Source organism: Corapipo altera, unplaced genomic scaffold, assembly GCF_003945725.1.
Source record: "Corapipo altera isolate COAL_440 unplaced genomic scaffold, ASM394572v1 169, whole genome shotgun sequence".
NCBI lineage: Eukaryota > Metazoa > Chordata > Aves > Passeriformes > Pipridae > Corapipo > Corapipo altera.
In genome coordinates, this window is record NW_020884946.1 from 616756 (window position 1) to 636288 (window position 19533).

Genomic DNA, 19533 nt, shown 5'->3' on the forward strand with positions numbered 1-19533 from the left:
GTTTTGAACGCATTCATTATATGTGCAACTCTGTTTCTATAATTTTCTTTTTTTTTTTTTCAGGAGAAGAAGGAACACAAACGCACACAGAGAGCAGCAGCCAAGAAGCTGAAGGACAGACACGATGCCAGTCTTGCACATCCACATTTCTCAAGCTTATCTGGAGGTTCCTAATCATTTTGTCTGTCTCCTCCTCCTGGGTCGGGACCACGCAGTTTGTCAAAATCACTTTTGAGACCTTTGACTGTCCTTTTTTCATGACTTGGTTCTCAACAAACTGGAACATTATGATTTTTCCCATTTATTACTCCGGACACCTTGCAACTGCGCAGGAAAAGCAGTCTCCAATCAAAAAATTCAGGTAGGCTCTGTCGTGGCAATACCCCTTTAAAACAACCTGATTCCTGAGGACTGAGATCACTGCTCTGCTCAGTTCGACCCCTGGTGTCAGAAGGCAGAATAAAGGTCATGCTGCAGAAAACCTCATTCGTTAATAGCTCCCAGAAGGCTGACAGATGAGTGATATATGCTGAATAAAAGGATACTTGATTGCCAAAGGGTTTTTTTTAATGAGTTGAGAAGGTCAATAATTTACTTATAATACTGCTGTTATATTAACTAATGTCTCTATATTTTGTGTTCTTGTCTGGATCAGGCCATTAATTAAACTTTTCTGGCCCATTTGTGATAGAATAGTTGTGTTAAGTGCAACCAAACCAAATCATAGATGAGAAGAAAGACGTTCAGAGCTGAGGAGATGGTTTCCATGAGGAAGACCGTGGCTTGCTCTCTATCCTCAGCAAGTATAGCAGGATAAAAACTGACCTTTCCTCCTGCTGGATCACAATGTGGAGGAAGAGCATCCAGGTAGCCTGCTCTGCTCTCTTTTGTGTGGGGTAAAAGGTAAAGCAGGTTGCAGACTCTTGGTTTCCTCCCCCTGTAGCTCTGAGGGATAATTTGGCACAGCTGAGTGCCTGTCATCCTGAGGAAATGATGTGGAGACTTTATTCCATCTTCTGTCAGGCTCCACATGAAAATACCTCTTCCTCTGTGTGGTGAGTCAGGGGAAGACATCCCTCTGATTCCAGCCTTTCCTTATGCCACATGGATGCATGCTGTTGAACTCTGAACCTCGAGTGCCAAGGAGTCCATAGCACTAACTCCCAACATTAGGCTGCAGGGGTGGAAATTTATAATTCCCTCTTCAGTAGCTCTTGGGAAATCACAGAAATACAAGGTTAGGAGGGAACCCAAAGAAATCATCCAGTCCAACCACCAGTACTGCAGCAGGACAGAGCTGGCTGAGCTTCACCAGTTCTTAAGAAAACCACATCTAATCCGTCTTCGGGGCTTGGAAGCACCATCACATTCTGGGACAATTAATTTCACGCTTCCTCTTCCACTTCCATTGTTCTACTGATCTGACAGTGATGCAGGAGCTGCTTTAAAGAACGGAACAAAACTCAGCTTGCCGAGAGATAACACACCTTGCCCATGAAGGGAAGAAACCCACAGGGTAATTGTGAGCTGGGACCTGATTCTGTTATAACCAGACTGTTATTCCAGTGCAGACTTGCTTTGAAAACAATCTCAGTGACTTGAGCAGAATTGTCTGTCCCATCAGGCATTAACCAGCGTGTGGCTCATCCCTGGCTCCTGCTGACAGAGGGTTCAGCACAGCTGTCACTGAGCACACAGGGAATTCAATTTGTGACTGTCAGGCTGGAGTGTGGCTGGGCCAAATTCTTCCCTCAGCTGCTTTGGCCAGGATCTGGGATGTAATTTGGCCCTGAATTATCATTTCTGTCAAATCAGCGTGACTGAAGTTGAGCAGTTGCACTTAATTAAGTGCTTCCCTGCAAACCCCAGTGCTTTGTACATTAATGATGCCTTCATTCAGATCTTTGCTGGAGTGTTTGTGAGAGCATTAACAGTGTCAGCTTGGCTTCTGGGTATGGGGTAAAGTAATAACGATTGCACAGCAGATAAGGAAGAAGGTGTGAATAAACATCCCTGCAGAATAGATCCTCTGCAGTTAGTTGGTGGATTACATCTCTGTCAGAGCAAAATTTTGAGCATAATATTTGGGGCAATGGATAAAAAGGCTGTGCTTAAATAATTGATACATTTCCCCAGCTGTTAGGAATTTGGCTTTTAAAGCTGGAATACTTGCATGCCCAGAGGAATTTCTGCACACACAGGGGTGTGCAGTAGGTCTGTGAATGTGTGGAATCAGGAGACCAGTGTTAGAGATGATGGGCATCTTCCCAGGGTGTTTCTTATTTCAGATACATCAGGAAATCATATCCCAGGGAGGAATTGACTGCTTGTAAATAATGATTTTATCATGGGGACCAACAATTTGGTCTGTACCGTGTTACAACTTGACTACCCAAACTTTTTTCAGTTTGGATATGGGATAGAATCTCTTCAGGATGAACTCTTGATATTTTGATGACTTAAATGATTAAAAAGCATCTTTTGTAGTTTTTAAATTCAGAGACTTGTAGGCAGATTTAATTTGGAAAGAATTTTTGGAGGTCATTTAACCCAGCCTCCTGCCCAGAACAGGGGTACTTTCAAAGGTACATAATTTGTTTTATATTTGCCTGGTTTGCAGTCTTGGTATTGTTCCTCTTACAAGGCTTTTAAGATTTGCTTGTTTTATTCCTGTGGAGTAGCTAATTTCTGTCAATAAACCCCTCCTGTAGCAATTCCAGGCTTGCCTCAGGGGCCAGAGGTGATTTATCATTGTGTTCCTGGAGGTTGTAGTTACTCTCTAGCAGCTTTAAAGACATATGACATCTTGTCCAGCAGATATTCCCAGTGGATCTGAGCAAACAGTGTCTGTGATATCTTGGCAGACATCAGCGATCATGTGAGTGACTTGCAGAGCGCTGCCCCAGGCCAGCAAAGCTGTAAAGAGCCACTGTTCTTTTCATAAATCCCACTTGGAAGGACAGGAGTCCCAATCTCCAACTTTAGATTGGCTTCCTGAAAAGTTTAGGCCACTCAGTGCCTAAAGGAGCTACAAGAGAGATGGACTTTTGACAAGGGAGTGGAGGGGGAATGGCTTCAGACTGACAGAGGGCAGGTTTAGATTGGATATTGAAAAGAAATTTTTCCCTGTGAAGGTGGTGAGGCCCTGGCACAGGTTGCCCAGAGAAGCTGTGCCTGCCCCATCCCTGGAAGTGTTCAAGGCCAGGTTGGATGTGGCATGGAGCAACCTGGGATAGTGCAAGATGTCCCTGCCCATGGCAGGGAGTCAGAATGAGATGGCCTTAAAGATCCCTTCCAACCCAAACCACTCTGGGGTTCTATTATTATAATATTTGAGATTATAACTTTTGTGTTCCTTACCTTTCACACTTTACCTTAGAAGTTCAGTACTCTGGTCTTAGAAGGTAACTCGGGGTTATGAACTCCCAGCTGCACTTTGGTGAATTATCTTGGTTGTCTTGAGACAGAAGACATAGCTCTTGGTATTCACTCAGTGTTGTAAATAAAAGGCATGTCCCACATAAAGAGCTTGAAACTTCCATTCCTGGTGGATAAAATGATGTGAAGCTCAGGAAGCACAGCAATAGGAAGTCTAACCCTGCCACAGTTTGCCACAGCAGAAATCACTGCACAGACTTGACTTAGGATCCTATTAGAGTTGTGATTTTAACAAAAGGTGGGTGACATTTTCCATGTCAATAAATTTTGCCTCCCCATCTTCTGTCTTGTCTTCTCAAGGACAAACAGTGACATTCAGCAGCTTCCTACCAGGATCTATCCATGGTGTAGCAGCTGAAGTCAGTGCTACAGGCACTCCACAGCCTTGAGACACTGGCTGGGGAGAGTGTTGGTAGGTGTAATGTTTAATGAACACAAAAGCATTGAGATGAGTTGGTTTTCTAGCAGGCAGGATAGCAGGAAGTGAGCATCACCTGAAGCAAAAACTGAGGCGTAAGCAGCTGGTATTTGCAGTCATCGCCCACAAATCTCTCCCTCTGTGTTGCAGCAGTGGCTCAGGCCAACTTCCTCAGCCACCTGCGGAATAATACTGCAAATCCAGGTCTTCACTGCAAAGGCTTTTCAGAGGAGAGATGTGGATGTCCGATGCCTGAAGCTGCTCCAACTCTGAATGTCTCAGCAGTAGGGAGGAAGACCTTCAGCACAAAACTAGGCTTCCCATGGACCATTCCTGTGGGAGACAGCATTCCTGTGGTGCTGCCCCCTGAGCCAGGCACTGCTGATGTGAGGGTTTCACGCAGAATTCCTTTTCCTTTTGCTTCAGCTCTTGACCAGACCAGTATATCTGATCATGCTCTTTCTTCATGTTCAGATTCTACCAGTCCTGGAAAACAATTGACCAGTGTGCTTGACCACACTCTACTTGGTGCCTGTCTCCTGCAATGGAGCTGGGAGGTATTTTATTGCTGCAGATGCCATCATTTAGATAGAAGGACCAAATGACTTGTGCTTACAGAAGGTGCCGTGGTGCTGCCCTGCTGTCACTGGAGGCCTTGCCAAGTTCTGGCCTGGGTGATGTAATTCCACTCACAGTATTCCCATCACTCCAGGTCTTGCCTGTTTGCTCTGTTTTTCCTGTGAGCTGTCTAAAAGCAGATGCTGGGTTTCACTCCAAAGGCTGCTGTGTGGCAGAGGTGAACAAACCCATTCTTGTGCAGGGGTTGGCATCAGAATGACTAAGAGGCCACACAAGCTATTTAGGGGGTGCCAGAGGCAAAGCTACACGACTGCCTGAGGGGCTGTAATTCCTGAGAGCATGGCACGCTGCCCAGAGCTGATGGCTCAGGGCTACCTGCAAATAAAAAGAACTATTTATGTGAGAGGGCAGGTTTTAAATAGACTCCTTGTGCATTTGGAAATAGTTTGTGTCATAGTTTCAGGGTCAGCTGTCCTTAGACGTGTCTGTGCCTTTAAGTCAACAGCCTGCAGATACTACCAGTGTGTGTGTGGGATCCTGGGAGCCCTCTCTCCTCAGCCCAGGGTTTCAATCACTGTCGTGTCTGATGACTCCTGCAAGTTTAATTTTAGTTGCATGTCAAAGAGGCTGAGTTAACCACTGAACACCCAACCCTCACACAGCCCCAGGCAATCTGCTGTAGCCATGACTGGGAAAATAAAGTATTCTCCGTATTTCCTCATTGTCTGAGCATTATTCATGGAGCTCTCCTAGGCACAGAGGTGAATTCATCAAGTCTCTGTCTTGTTTGGCAGGACTCTGTCACAGTCTTTGCTGTATTTTCTTAATTGAGAGTTGAGGAACCACCGGCCCCTGTTTTGTCTGGTCACTGTACACTGCTGTGTGTGATGGAGGCTCTTCCATCTGCTTAAACAGCCCATTGCCTGGGGCCTGTGAAACACTTCCAGATTTCTTTTCATAGTTGAGAATCTCTGCTCATTCCTCCCACTGCTCCTGGGAACTCACAGTGACATTGTCAAGGCTGCCACAACTGCCTCTCCCAAATCATTGACCATCCTCGAGTCCAACACAGAATAATAATCACTGAACCTTCCTCCTTCGAGAATTCACACTGTTGAGGCATTTTGTACTCCATCCTCGTGGCTCTGCCCTGGGTTTGTCTGTGTGCAGGACAACAAAACCTCACCCATTCTGGCACCTGGGTACCCAACAGTGCCCTGCATCACTGTGGGCAGTCCAGGCACCTTTCCTGTCTTGTTTTAACACAGCACAAGCTTGTTTCCTCCAAGATCCTAGCAGCTTTTGAGGCAGGTTGGATTTACAACTGTGTAATGATCCGATTGTACACCAGATCCCACTGGGCTGGAGAGAGCAGGTCTAGTTCACAACACAGAGCTCTTGCCAGTAGATGGACCATCCTGGCTCTCGTGTCATGTAGTGGTGGTGACACAGCCATGGTGCATTCACCTGTCTTGAGATGAGATGTAGTTTGAGTCCAAAATCACCCTCTGCAACCAACTAGAGTCTCAAAGGGAAGCATCTTTTAAACACAAACTGCTAATATCTGCATGTCAAGGAACACTGAAATGCTCCCACTGAGTCCATTCTCACACAGGGGAGCTCATCACCTTTAACTTCTGTTGAAATCAGTGACACAAAAGCCTGCAGTCAAATTAAGCATTAATATATTTGCTTCACTGAGTATTTGCTTTGCATCTCAGATAAATGATACACACTACTGGCTGTTTTTTGGTTTGTTTTTTTTTTTCTATTTGAAACGATTTTATCCTGATCTTTGGGGAACAGATTAACTTCTGAGAGCATCCAGGTCAACTAGAGTGGAGATAATTAGCAGATCTGCCTACCTGAGTGTTAACTTGTTGGACACCCTGGCACAGAGTTTGAGAATGGAATTTATTATTACCAGAAATGACTGCTTTGTACCCCAGGTTGTCTTAGCAGCAGCAGAGAAGGAGTGGTTATTAAGTAGATTCATAGAATCATTTAGGTTAGGATGTAGCTGATCTCTTTTTTTTACATAGATGTTATTATTCTGCTTCCCTCAAAACAAGAGTGATGGTTTCCACTCTTAATAGTAAAAAAAGTAATGTTTTTAACAGCAGAATTCCCAGGAATTACTAAAAATGGTTAATGCATCCTGAAAATGGTTTTGTCTTCCAGATCAGGATAATTATCACACCACTTCTCCCCAAATAACAAGTGTTTTTGACTTCACGTTGCAGTGAAATCTTTGAATTTACTGATTAGTTCTGCATGAGTGTTTTAGCAATCTTCCAAACACAGCCATGTTTGGCTGTGAACACTTTGGAGCCCTGAGGCCTCTTGGCATTTAGATCAGTCCCTTCACACGCTGCAGTTTGGTGGTGCCTTCCCTCAGTCCCTTGGTGTTTGGGTTGTATGAAGTGTTCCCTTGTGGGACCTCTCATGTTTTAAACCGGTGTGTCAGAGAGCCTCTCGTGTCAAGAAAGGGAAGCATAATGAGAATATCTTCAGGAATACCTTTAACCAAGAATGCAGGCAGTGGAGTTGCTAAAAAAGCCCTTCCCAGTTTGGGAAAGGTAGAGATGTTTCAGGAGGGGTGCAGTGTTCAAAGCCAGGTTGTGTCCAACACGGGGGCTTGGAGCAACCTGGTCTAGTGGAAGGTGCCCCTGTCCACAGCAATGGGATTGGACCTAAATGGCCTTTAAGGTCCCTTCCAACCCCAACCATTCCAGGATTCCATGTGCCTTTAATCTGGAGTCCTCAGTCTCTTCTCAGCCCATGAGGTACCACTTTGCACAGGACAACTGTCTGTCCCCAAGAGCAGTGTCTGCTGAGCTGACCCTTCTCTTTCTTGAAATCCTAAGAAGCACACAGTTTACTGGAGCTGTGTGTGACACAGTGTCTGGGAAACTAGAGATTTTGTTTGCAGTTTGGTCCACAAGGAACTGTCTCTTAGCAAGCAAAACTTTTCACTATATATTAAAATAAAGGTATTAAATTTCCTTCCCTCCCTTTTTCTTCCCTCTCTCACACTCCTGTTTGCCTGGCTCGGTCCCACTGCCTGCTGTCTCACTTCCCCACCATGGTGATGTCTCTGGCAGTATTTTTTAGTATCTTTAGGCAATTCTTGAAGCTTACTTGGCCATAGGTGAGAATATATTTCAATAAGAATAAAAACAGGGTTTGGAGCAATGCAAGAAAAAACTGGCAAGCTACAGAGAAAAAAAAAAAGGTGATTATAATCCCTGTGCTCATGGCCTGGAAGGCAGAGTCTGGGAACTGTCAGAGCATTATAGATAACCTTCATTTCTGTGTGTGAGTCCCTGGGATTATTGTTGCTCAGAGTGTGATTATTCCAGGTAAGTTACTCCTTTTCTATTTGCGAAATCGCTGTTTTAAGAAGATTGTGGGTTATTTTCTCTATGTGAATTAAATAATGGATTCTCATGGGTGCAAAGGAGTAAGTAGGAAAAGCACTTAATTGAATGCAATAAAAGTCTAATGAATGTTTGTTGTGCTGGAGTGAACGCTCAGGAAAATCCTGGCTGAGACTGAAACTCTTTTCTTTTCATAGGGAATGCAGTCGGATTTTTGGTGAAGATGGTCTGACGCTGAAACTCTTTCTTAAAAGGACTGCTCCCTTTTCTATTCTGTGGACTTTGACTAACTACCTGTATTTACTGGCTTTAAAGAAGCTGACAGCCACAGACGTCTCTGCCCTGTTCTGTTGTAACAAAGCTTTTGTCTTCTTGCTTTCTTGGATTGTGCTGAAAGACAGGTTCATGGGAGCAAGGGTAATGATGTGCCTCATTTTCCACTCTCTCTTGTTTTCATAAAATTGCACTTAAATCCATAAGCCATTGTGCTGCCATAGCACTGCTGCATTATGGTATAGATATGCCATGAAAGCATTTCTCATTTTATTTTATTATGGAGATCTAACCCTCAAGATGAGTTAGAGATCTCAGAGTCCAGAGGTGGGAAATTTCAAGAAGCTATTACAGCTAAAGCATAATGCAATAAATTAAAATAGAAGGACTTCCAGTTTCACATAAACTCATTCTGTCTTGGCTTACAATGCTGAAGTTTAGTTAGTTTTATTTTAAACTTAATGATGAATGCTTAGGTTCTGACCAAAGCAGTTTTATTCCTTGTTTGGCTAGACAGCTGTTTTCACTGTCTTACCTATTTTTCTTATGCTACCCTATTACTTTTTACACACTGATACCCACGTGCACGTGCCAAAATTGGTTTAAAAGGAGCTCAACTGTTTTGTGTGAAGTTGTATTTTGCACTGAAGTGTTACAGGACTCAATGGCAGTAACATGGACCCTGCAAAAATTGGGAAGAAAACCCCCTCAAACTAAGTGCTGTGTGCCTGGATCTGGGGAAAGCAACATGTTCCCTGTAATTTTGCACACACAGATCTCCTAACAGGCAGCTGGGTTAAACTGGATAAGGAGTAATGAGGATTCCCAACAGTTCTGCTGATATAGATTCCTCCTCTGAAATGGCTCAAGGCCTGATGATTCTGGGTGAACTATCAGGAGCCTTGAAATTCCTTAGGAATTGTTTGTGGCCAGGTGTGATGCCTGTGATCAGGAGATGCCACCAGCAGTTGGATTTAAGTTCCATGGAAAGTGGGATGGATCAGGGCCTCATCTAAGCAAACTTTTTTTTTTTTTTAAATGAGCACAGCAGCTTTTTTTTTTTTTAATGAATAGTCTGATAGAAGGGTTCAGAAATGAAAGGAAAAGGCATTCTGGTGTACAGGTATCTCATCTGGCTCTTGGAGCAGGCACCAGCACACTGAGCAGAGCACTGTGCTTGCCAAGTTTAGGAGGTGAACCCATGTTTCACCCTCAACCACGGTGCCCTTGAAGGTAAGGACATGGACATTGCACCTTGCAGTGCTAAAACCAGGCACCTGTTTCATATAAAACTTAACATATAGAAGCACAAGATTAATGTAACCTCCCCTCAGACCACTGATGACTAACTCAAAGAATAAGCAGGGTTTAAAATCCTCAGTTCTTCTCTACAGAAATAACAGGAACAGTAATTCCCTCCTCTGCCCCTTGGTCATCTCAGGTCCCAGCTGAAAAAATAGGAAATTTTGTACCCTTTGAGGTAATTTTTGTCTCAAAGCAACATCTTCCTAGAAGAGCAAGCATAGCTCTTGTGTTTTCTTAGCCTGCCCTCTTAAAGAAACCTAGAAATAAAAGCTATTTTCAGTTATTACTTGTTTTTCACTGCCTAAAAAAAGGTTGCTACAATTATGCATTAGTATTAATGCTGTAAAACACCGTGGGGTTCACTCAAGAAAAACCCAGCAGAAAAAGTGAGCAGCAAATTCTGCACATAAAAGAAAACTGGGTTTTGCTGCTAAGAGGCAGATTCTGGATACCCATTGCTGCAAAGGTAAATCACAGCATTCTTCCAGCAGCCAGAGTAACACTTAATGATGTTAATAACCACACAGGAGACTGTTTGAGAGCTAAAATACAACAAAGCAGCACAGCCCCAGCCTTTTGTGCTTTGAATGCCTCTTCTGCTCTCACCCACAGCCTCTCAGAGCAAGGGTAATTGAGTTATTTGGACAGTAAGGAGACAGAAAGAAATAAGGGCTTAATCATATACTCTGAGCCATTTTCCATAGAAGCACTCAGCACCCGGGAGCTCAGCCAGGTTTTCAAAGGAACTCAGCTCCTACCAACTCTCCCAGAGCTTCGGAGCCGTCAGGCACATCTGCGTCTCACCTGAGACCACTTTCATCTGCCTGAAAGAGAACCAGCAGCCTCAGTGGCTCTGCAGCAGATTCCCAGCTCCCTGCCCAGCTGGTGTGGCTGCAGGCAGTGTCCAGACTGGCCATGGATGCCCACGGGCATTTGGATCTCTCCTATCCCATGGCACAGCGCTCCTACACGGCTGGAAAGCAGCCCCTGGCCAGGCTGCTGGGCTGGATTTTTAGATGTGCTGGCTAAAGACAAACCTGTCTTGATGGCCACCTTATGGTATGGCTTAATCCCACTCATGGAAGCACTTAAGAGCTGCAGAAAAGCTGCTCTGGCTGTGTTTGAGTTACCTGGAGTGTGTGTTCTGCAACAAGAGCCTTGTGCCCTTGGTGGAGAAGTTGTACCACTCAAACCATGAGAGAGGAACACGAGCTGGAGAAAGTATTCAGCTGGGAAGGACAGATACAGCCATGACTATATAGCTAATGGCCTCAAGTTGTGCCAGGAGGGTTTAGAACGTATATTGGGAATAATTTCTTCACAGAAAGGATGTTCAGGCATTTAACAGGCTGCCCAGGGAAGTGATGGAGTCACCATCCAAGGAAGTTTTCAAAAAACATGTAGAGTGGTGCTTAGGGACATGGTTTAGTGGTGGACCATGTCAGGTTAAGGTTAAGCTTTGGCTCAGAACAAGCACAAATATTTAGAAGACTTTGCATATTTGAGCAGTTCTTGGCCTGTGTTGCTCAGATTTAGCCATATGCTTATATGTTTGCATGTTTGAGCCCTTGGTTGGGTTTCATCTGTGAAGCGTAATCAGTGTTTATTAGTAGGTACAGAGAGATTTGGGGACATTTTTCTCCCTTGAAAATGTTGACTTTACCCTGTCCCTGAAGGTGTTCAAGGCCAGGTTGGACGGAGCTTGGAAGAACCTGGTCTAGTGGAAGGTGTCCCTGCCTGTGGCAGGGGAATTGGAATGAGGTGATTTTTAAGGTCCCTTCCAACCCAAACCATTCTGTGACTCTGTGATTCTTAACTACACCTCGTTTTCTGCTGTGGTCTACATGGGAAAAAAATAATGTTCCTGAGTAAAACGTTGGTTGGCCTTGCTCTCTTCCAGGAAAAATAGAGGGAAGCTAATTTCATTCTGTACCTAGGAGGCTTCAAAAGCAAGTTACTACACTCCTCCACTGATTAAAAGCCCTGTTTAATGAGCTGGCAGCTGCAACAACCATCTTTGCTTCCCTGCGACCTTGCTGCTGCTTGTCAGTGTGGAGCAGCACAGGATGTGCTCTCAGGTTTCTGAAGCAAACACCTGAGGGTTGCCAGGCAGAGGTCAGCTCTGCTGATGCTGTGGTGGGTAACGTGCAGGAGGAGCTCTGAACATGGAACTTAAACATTGTTCTTGCTGTTTTCAGTGTCAGGTCTTATTTATGGAATGTCTCATGGGGTGGTTTTACCCCATATGTGTCCATCATTTTAGTTGTTTCAGGAAAAATAAATGGGAAAAAAGCATTCTTGGCTTTCTAAATATTTGATTAAATTAGGAAACTGGCTCTCTAAATTTGGTGGAGTCGGACTGGGAAGGAGTTTTTTCCCAACAGGAAGAATCTGCTGTTGGAGATGATGGATCACTCATTTTCACTAATACAAGGAAAGAACTGAGAGATGAGTGTTCTAAGAATTAGATCTTGATCCTTTCCCTTGGAAGGAGGGGTTAACTGCACTGGACTCTTCTGGTTTGCGTTGGGAGACAAACTGCATGAAACATTCCAGATGAATTATTCCAGCTGACAGCTGAAATGCTGCATCTGAATTATGTGCAAGGCAAGGTGTTTAGTGCAGCCTGTGATGAACCCAGCCAGGCAGTGGAACAGGGAAAGGGGGGCTTCTGGAAACTGAGAGGAGAGGCCATGGATGTCTGAGGGGTCCTCAGTGTAATTCAGCACTGCTTCAAAGCTGGGACTTCTGTGGAGTCTCCCAGGATGGCCTGACTGCTGGGATCCTGGAAAGGAGAGGAGGGAAGCTGTGTTGGTCCCCTCTTGCTAAAGCCCTTCCAGATCTCATCAAACCACTGAGAGACTGTGATTACACAAGTGACTCCAGCCCACATCATTAAGCTGGGGGACTTGGATTTCAGGGGGGTACCTGTGTGCCTCAGGTACTGGTAAAATAGGGATAATGGTGACAGGGAAGTAATTAAAGCTGCAACCGGGAGATGAGTTCCTCTGTGAAGATGTTGGCCTAGGTATATATGAGATTTAGGAGCCCCAACATTTTTACCTGTAGTCTCTACTGTGGGAGTTTCCTATTGTCTCCCCATGTATGGACACCTTTACCTGGGTCAGGTGTTTGTCCCTGTCCTGTGTATCTCTTGAATCATGAGACTGACTGACTCTGTTGAAATTGTTTTGTGGGATTTTTGTGTTCACTGCCTCAGTCTGGCTCACAAGTGCTTGGTAGGAGTATCAATGGGTTTTCTGGGACTCTTGGTCAAACTGTGAGCTCTGAAAGTCAGACTTTTCTGCAGAAGGGCACATGATTGGATCAAGACACCTTTAAAGTCTGTGGCCTGAAGCATGTGAAGCTTAGGTTTGTCTAGTACCAAATATTTCTTAATTGGAGTTCAGTGATGTTTTCCAAGAAGCAAGTGCCCATCTCTCTTTGGTGTTGGCTCAGGAATTGTACACTGGCTCAGGAAACACCTTTTCCTCTGCACTCCATGGAAGTTGGGTCTTCATTGTGTTTGAAATTCCCACTCCTTATTTACATGCTGAGGGCAATTAGGTGGAGAGGGGGAGTTTTCCAAAGAATAAAACATGTTGGGCTCCCTATCACTTCCTTAAGGTCCTTGGAGTCAGGACCCAGGGTTTCAGACATGGTGTAGTTAATTATTCCTGTTCTTTTTCTCTGAAGCTTCTTAGATGCCCTGTCTGAGATTTCCAAATGAGGCCAGAAACCTAAGCACAAAGGTAAAGGCTTCATGGAGAAACTAGGTCATGTCTGTCCAAGAAAGCTGGCCAGAACAGCCTGGAAAAGCTCCCAGTGGTACTCTGGCATTCCAGAAGACAGGAGTCATTCCCCTGGACTAATGTCCAGGAAGTTTGGCCATCTAATGTTTGTATTTCAAGTCAAATTTGGGGTGTTGCTAAATACTTCTCTTGTTGCATAATGGAACACAATGTCTTAGAATTTCTTGATCTTGGAGCCATCTCTCCAAAGGGAATGTTTAGCTGATAAAACAGGTAATGGTGCAGGTCCTGTCAGTAGGTCCCAGCAGAATTTGCAATGCTATAGATCCATACCACTATCAGTGCTTACACTTTTCATTGTGCTTCACATCTCTCCCATAATTTTTCCCATTTAAGGGAAAACAAGAAAGCTTCAAGTCAGAGAAAGTAGCCAGTGACACTCATGAGAACTCCACACAGTGAGGATCTCTTCCCATGGGCTGAAGTAGCTCTGAGCTTTACACTGCTTTGCTTTGTCTGTGCAGATAGTTGCAGCAATCATGGCAATCACAGGAATTGTGATGATGGCATATGCAGATGGTTTCCAGGGAGATTCAATCATTGGGGTGGCATATGCTGTGGGATCAGCCTCCACATCTGCCTTGTATAAGGTAGGTCACGACTGTTTGTTTGGGTTCTTATATTCACTATTATCAGCTGTTAAAAATGCACAAGTACAAAGAGAGTGGCTGTAAAATAAATGTTTTATTTCCTGCATCATTCATGTTGTGACCAGGTGATGTCACCATGTTAGGAAATCCACCATGAGAGTAATTAGTTGTCACCTGCCAAATATTTGGGGTGGCTTTGCTTTATGAGTCTTCAATGAAATCTTCATTGCTGTGCTATAAGGAGTTTCAGATAATTTTTTAATCATGCCAATGCCGTTTAAAAACGCTGTTTCAAAGGGACTTTCCACGTGCAGAATGGAGAGCCTGGATGTGGGATGTGCTGCTTTCCCTAAGTGGGAATGCAGGGCTCACCCCAGGCCTGCACTGCACATGCTGGGCTCCTGCTGGGTTTGGAGCCCTGGTGTGAGCTCAGTACACTTGAGAATGCTTGGATGCAGTGGCTGCTCTGGAAGGTGAGGGATGGAAAAGGCAGAGTCGTCTCAGAAACAGGTTGAGCTGAGCGTGGCTGTGTTTATTTTCGGCTTGAGGAGAGTGAAGTGGGTGTGAATTTTGGAGTTTGTTGTAGTGGGATCAGAATTTACCTCCCAGCTTCAGAGTTTGCTCACGTTGGTAATGAATTTGTGCAGGAGAACTTTGCTCCCATGAACTGTCATGACGTCTAAACCCCTCCTCTCTCCTCTCCTTTCAGGTTTTGTTCAAAATGTTCCTTGGAAGTGCAAACTTCGGGGAAGCAGCTCATTTTGTGTCTACCCTGGGCTTCTTCAATTTCATCTTCATCTCTGTCACCCCAATCATACTGTATTTTACAAAAGTGGAGTACTGGTACCCTTTCTCTGCTGTACCCTGGGGTTACCTGTGTGGAGTAGCTGGCCTCTGGTTAGGTATGTGATGAAAAAAAAATACTCATTTTTCCAGCTCTTTTCTCCCCACCAATACAAAATTAGCCTCTGGTACAAACAATTCCCCCCTGTCCTCCTAAACATCAGAGCTCTCTTACAGATTAAGTCTGGTCCCAGTGCAAATTGGTACTCCTTGGAAATGATTTATATTTTTCATTATTCTTAATGAAATAATACTAACAATTAATATATAATTAATAATTAAGATATAAGTGATAATTATAATTAATAATTAAAAGTGATGATAATAGCAGGGAGTAAACATGAAGCAGCCATACTAATGGTTCACTTTTTCATCCCTACTGTAGTTCCATACCAATTCCCCTGTCTCTGGAATAGCTTGACTGCTCTAAATCCCATTTCAAAGGGCTGTGTGTTCTCAGTGTCTTCCTGGTACACTCTGTGGGGTGTTTGTGCACTGACACATGGATCCCCAGTGCTGGGGCACCTTTCTGTGGGTGCTGCAGGTGCTGGGCAAGGCTCACACAGCCCTTCCTGAGCCACAATTGCCATTCTCTAGCCAGGCACAGTATCTGTTGGATTCAGCCCGGGGGCATTTTAATTTCCAGATATAACAACATCCTTTCCTTTAGTAAAGTCTCTGTTATTTCATAATTGAAGAGGTTTCTGTCTCCACTACACGTTTATCAAATGGAAGCAAAGAGAATGCCTGGTACACAGCCTGTCCTGAGATGTGGTTGGGCTGACAGCTGAGCTCTGTGAGCGCCTTGAACCAGAATTTCAGCTCCTCTGTGAGCACCTGAGGGACAAAAAGCAGGGCTAATTTATCACCCATCAATCTACCAAAGTGTATAAACCTAGCCATGAGAGAACAACCTCATGGAGCAGACAAGGATGAGCAACTCTCTGCTCCTTTTATGTAAGGGACTCAGCAGCAGGACTGAGTGACCAGAAGAAAATTTTTGGAAGTTTCTGCAGCTTGCTTTTGACCTCCCAAGGAAATTGTAGCTGGCTGGTAATGCTGTCATGTAAAAAAACCCCAAAAACCCAAAAAAAAAAGCCAATCCATAAATTTAAGGTGGTGAATATTTTTATTTCTGTCAGATTTCATTTTGCCTTCAACATGGCACCAAGGCTGTGGTCTTGCCCCAGTCTGCTTAGTTTGCAGTTAAATTCGTCAGCTAATTGTGTTTAGTGTCCTTTTGAGTATGAGTTCCTGTTGCAGTCACCTTTGGGGTGTGGTCCAGGTGGAGGGTGTGCAGCCTTTTGTTGAGGAAATGTCCCACTGAGACACAGACATCACAGCCTCAGCCAAGAGGGCAAGCTGGGATCGCCACCCTTCTGGTAGGGGAACAAATGAAGGTTTCTGGCAGCAAAATCGGGTTGTTTGTATCTGATTAAAGCTTGGGAAAAGCTATGAAATATGAGTGTGATAACCTTGGTATTACAGTTTGTGAAAGGCCATCCAGCCCTTCTCATTACTCCATTCAGAACTTCCCCTCATTTCACACTCCTAAATAAAAAAACCAAAATCACTCACTTTGTGACAACTACGTAATTGTGATGTGGATACTGATATCACCCTTGTAGGGTCAAGTGGAAGAGAAATATCTCACTCTAGTGTTTTTCCCTGTAATCATGTGTGATTTGCTCTGTTTTTCCCTAGCTTTCAATATCCTGGTTAACGTTGGTGTCGTGCTCACATACCCCATCCTGATCTCCATCGGCACAGTGCTCAGCGTCCCTGGAAATGCAGGTACCACGGCTGGTGGTGGAAAAATAAGCCCACGGGCACACAGACAGCACAAGCAGTTTATTGTCCAAATACTCAAAATCTGTTGTCATCAGGGCAGGGTGTATACGTGGAAATTTATTCCACAGTCCTGTCTTGTTGAACAGCCTCTGCCTCTGCTCTTCCACCCTCTCAGCCTTGCCGCTCCTGGGATTTGAGTGTGTTTTCAAAGAAACATCTATTTTTAGGGGGATGCAGGTCAGAGCTGCAGAACAGTCAGTACCTGAAGGAGGCTGCCCAACGGCTCAGCTGCCCTCTTGGTGCTGGTTGTGGGTCTTGGAGGCACTGACTCCAGCTCTCTGACACACGTGCAACTCTCTCCCCATCCCTGGTCTGTGCAGCCCAAGGAAACATTCTGCTGATGCAAACTGTTGAAGATAAAGAGTTACCATAAAGTGCCTTCCCTCTCAGAGCAGAAATCATGGAATCATACATTCATTAAGGTTGGAAAAGACCTCCAGAAGCTCCAAGGAGATTGGAGGTTGGACCTCCAAGTCAAACCTTCAACAAAATACCCCCATGGCCACTTAACCATATAGTGAAGTGCCACGTCTACTCACTTTTTGAACACTTCCAGGGGTGGTGACTCCACCACTTCCCTGGGGAGCCTGTTCCAGTCCTTAACCACTCTTTCAATTAATAAATATTTCCTAATACCCAACCTGAGGCCATTTCCACTTGTTCTGTCACTTGTTACCTGAGAGGCCAACACCCACCTGTCTACAACCTCCTCTCAGGGAGTTGTAGAGAGTGAGAAGGTCACCCTGAGCCTCCTTTTCTCCAGGCTGAGCCCCCCCAGCTCCCTCAGCTGCTCCTCATAGACCCTTTCACATGGAAACCTTCAGGCTTGGATCCCACAAGGCTTCCTCAGAGCCTGCACAAGGTGGTGAGGGATGGAAGAGATATGGCACTTCCAGTACTGTGCTGTCAGGTCAAAGCTGTTCTCTGAACTAAGGGCACTGCTCACTCTGGAGATCTGAGAGCTACATGGCCACCGTCACAGCCAGAGAGCAGCACACGGGTCACAGAGACGTGCCAGGCTGCTCTGATGCCATCATCCATCTGTTGGAAATCAGAGACAAGGAAAAAACTAACAAAGACAATTCAGCAATTGTGCTGAAACTCTCTCTGTCTGGGAAAAAAGATAACAAAAAGATTGAAAATGCAGATTAATTACCATGTGAAGCGAGCAATCAATAACCAATAGGAGATAGAATACTAATTAATGAAGAGGATTATGAAATTTATAGCCAATGAACATTAATTCCTTTGCTAAAAATGCAAAAGTAGTGAAAAGTATTGAAAGTGGGTGTGTGTGTCTGGTGGAGTGACCCCATAAGCACCCTGATAATAATAGTAATAGATTATTATTAAAGTATATAAATGCATAGAAATAACAAGGCAATAAAGTAATGCCTGCTTTCCAATACTAAAAAAATAGCTACAGAGTTCGATTTATCCTGGTTTTGGTGACACATCCCACTGCTGGTTTGATGTTGTTGTTGTTTCCTTCCCCGCAGCCGTGGATCTGGTGAAGCACAAAATGATCTTCAGCGTGGTGAGGTTGGGAGCCACCATCATCATCTGCATCGGGTTCCTGCTCATGCTGCTCCCCGAGGAATGGGATGAGATAACCCTGAGGTTCATCAACAGCCTGAAGGAGAAGAAGAGTGAGGATCACACCGACGAGATCACAGAGTCCAGCGTCCACACGAGGAGCAGGAGCAGAGCTAACGGGACAGTGTCTATACCACTGGCTTAGGGCTGGTGGACCTCCCCTGCACGCAGATGTATATTCTGTGAATATAGCTGAAATCCCCTCACCACCTGTATGCTTAAAAAAAAATGACATTTAACCTGAACAAGGGATGGACTGTAAGATAAGAGAAATACATCTATAATAAATGTTTACATTTATACACTTATCGAGGAACGGGTGTAAATAACTACAATAAAATGTTTTGTAATAAAAAAGACATTTCTGCTGGCGTCTCAGTGAAGTGGTGGGTTTAAAATCTGGATCAAGTTTACATAATTTATTTCCTTTTGCTTGCCAAAGGAGAGGCATTCTCAAGGATACAAATCTTGGATATTTCCAGCCAAATCTCAGAACTGAACATCTCGACTTGCCTTCAATAAGGTGACCCTTCAGCAAGGTACTAGGTTTGGAAAACCATTTCAAACCTCTCCTGGCATTTTTGAGAATTCATTTATGAAAGACCCTGATGTTCTTGGTTACATTTGGAAGTATTATCAGAAAATATCAGCAAAACATGAAGCCTCCATCCATGCTGAGCTGTGCCTCTTTCTAAAACCACCTTTCTAGAATTGGTGCTGGGATTTGGATGCCTTTGGCAAAGCCAAAAATGGTTTTATTCATCTTTTTTCCCCCAGAAAAGCTGCACTCCCAGCTGCACAACAAGCTTCTCAGGAGAGATGGAACACCCCAGACTGCCAGCGTTCCTGGGAAATTCCTATTTTCAGTTCCTATTTTCTAGGACTTCGGGACAAACTAATATTTTTCTTTACCTCCACTGTGGAAAAGTCTTTCCAAAGCCAAAACAAATCAAACAACCTTCCAGTCCCTTCCCTAAGCCTGTTGCTGTGTAATTTAGGCTGGCTTACAGCATTCCTAGGACTGACCATGCAAGACTGTCTTTATTTGAGAGCACTTGATATGCAGACAAGCATTTTTTTCCCTTTTCCAGAAACAACTGTAAAGTATCACAGGTTGCTGAGCTGTGCTGGCTCTACTGCCCACAGTCTGTAAGTTTGATTAGCAGCTAGAAGGAGTTTTTTTGCTTGTGGGTATTTTTTTTTATATGGATAATATTTCTGCCAGGAAAAAAATAGTCATGTAAATAATAACAAAGGCACTTTTTTTATTTTATTCTTCCCTTTGAGGTTTTTTTTTTATCCTTTAATGTTTGTGTCCAAACTGTTCCTTGCAACCAGCAGAGCTGAAAAAGTACTTGTGTATATTTAAAAAATCCACAGTTGGGCTCCTTTACCAAATGGCTGAAGAATTAGGGCTGTAGAAACCAACCCAAACCAACTGTTCTCTG

At 44.2% G+C, this 19533-nt stretch overlaps 1 protein-coding gene across 4 annotated transcripts in view; it reads left to right on the forward strand.

Annotated features, from left to right (window-relative positions):
• Positions 1-18444, forward strand: part of SLC35F4 (solute carrier family 35 member F4) — a 117031-nt gene extending 98587 nt beyond the window's left edge. For all 4 annotated transcript variants that reach the window (XM_027662558.1, XM_027662560.1, XM_027662561.1 and 1 more), the window contains 6 exons: positions 64-361; positions 8013-8232; positions 13670-13795; positions 14505-14697; positions 16343-16432; positions 17989-18444. In XM_027662558.1, coding sequence (XP_027518359.1) covers positions 64-361; positions 8013-8232; positions 13670-13795; positions 14505-14697; positions 16343-16432; positions 17989-18230 — 1169 coding nt within the window. In that variant the 3' untranslated portion in view covers positions 18231-18444. The remainder of the gene's footprint in view (positions 1-63; positions 362-8012; positions 8233-13669; positions 13796-14504; positions 14698-16342; positions 16433-17988) is intronic.
• Positions 18445-19533: the final 1089 nt, after the last annotated feature.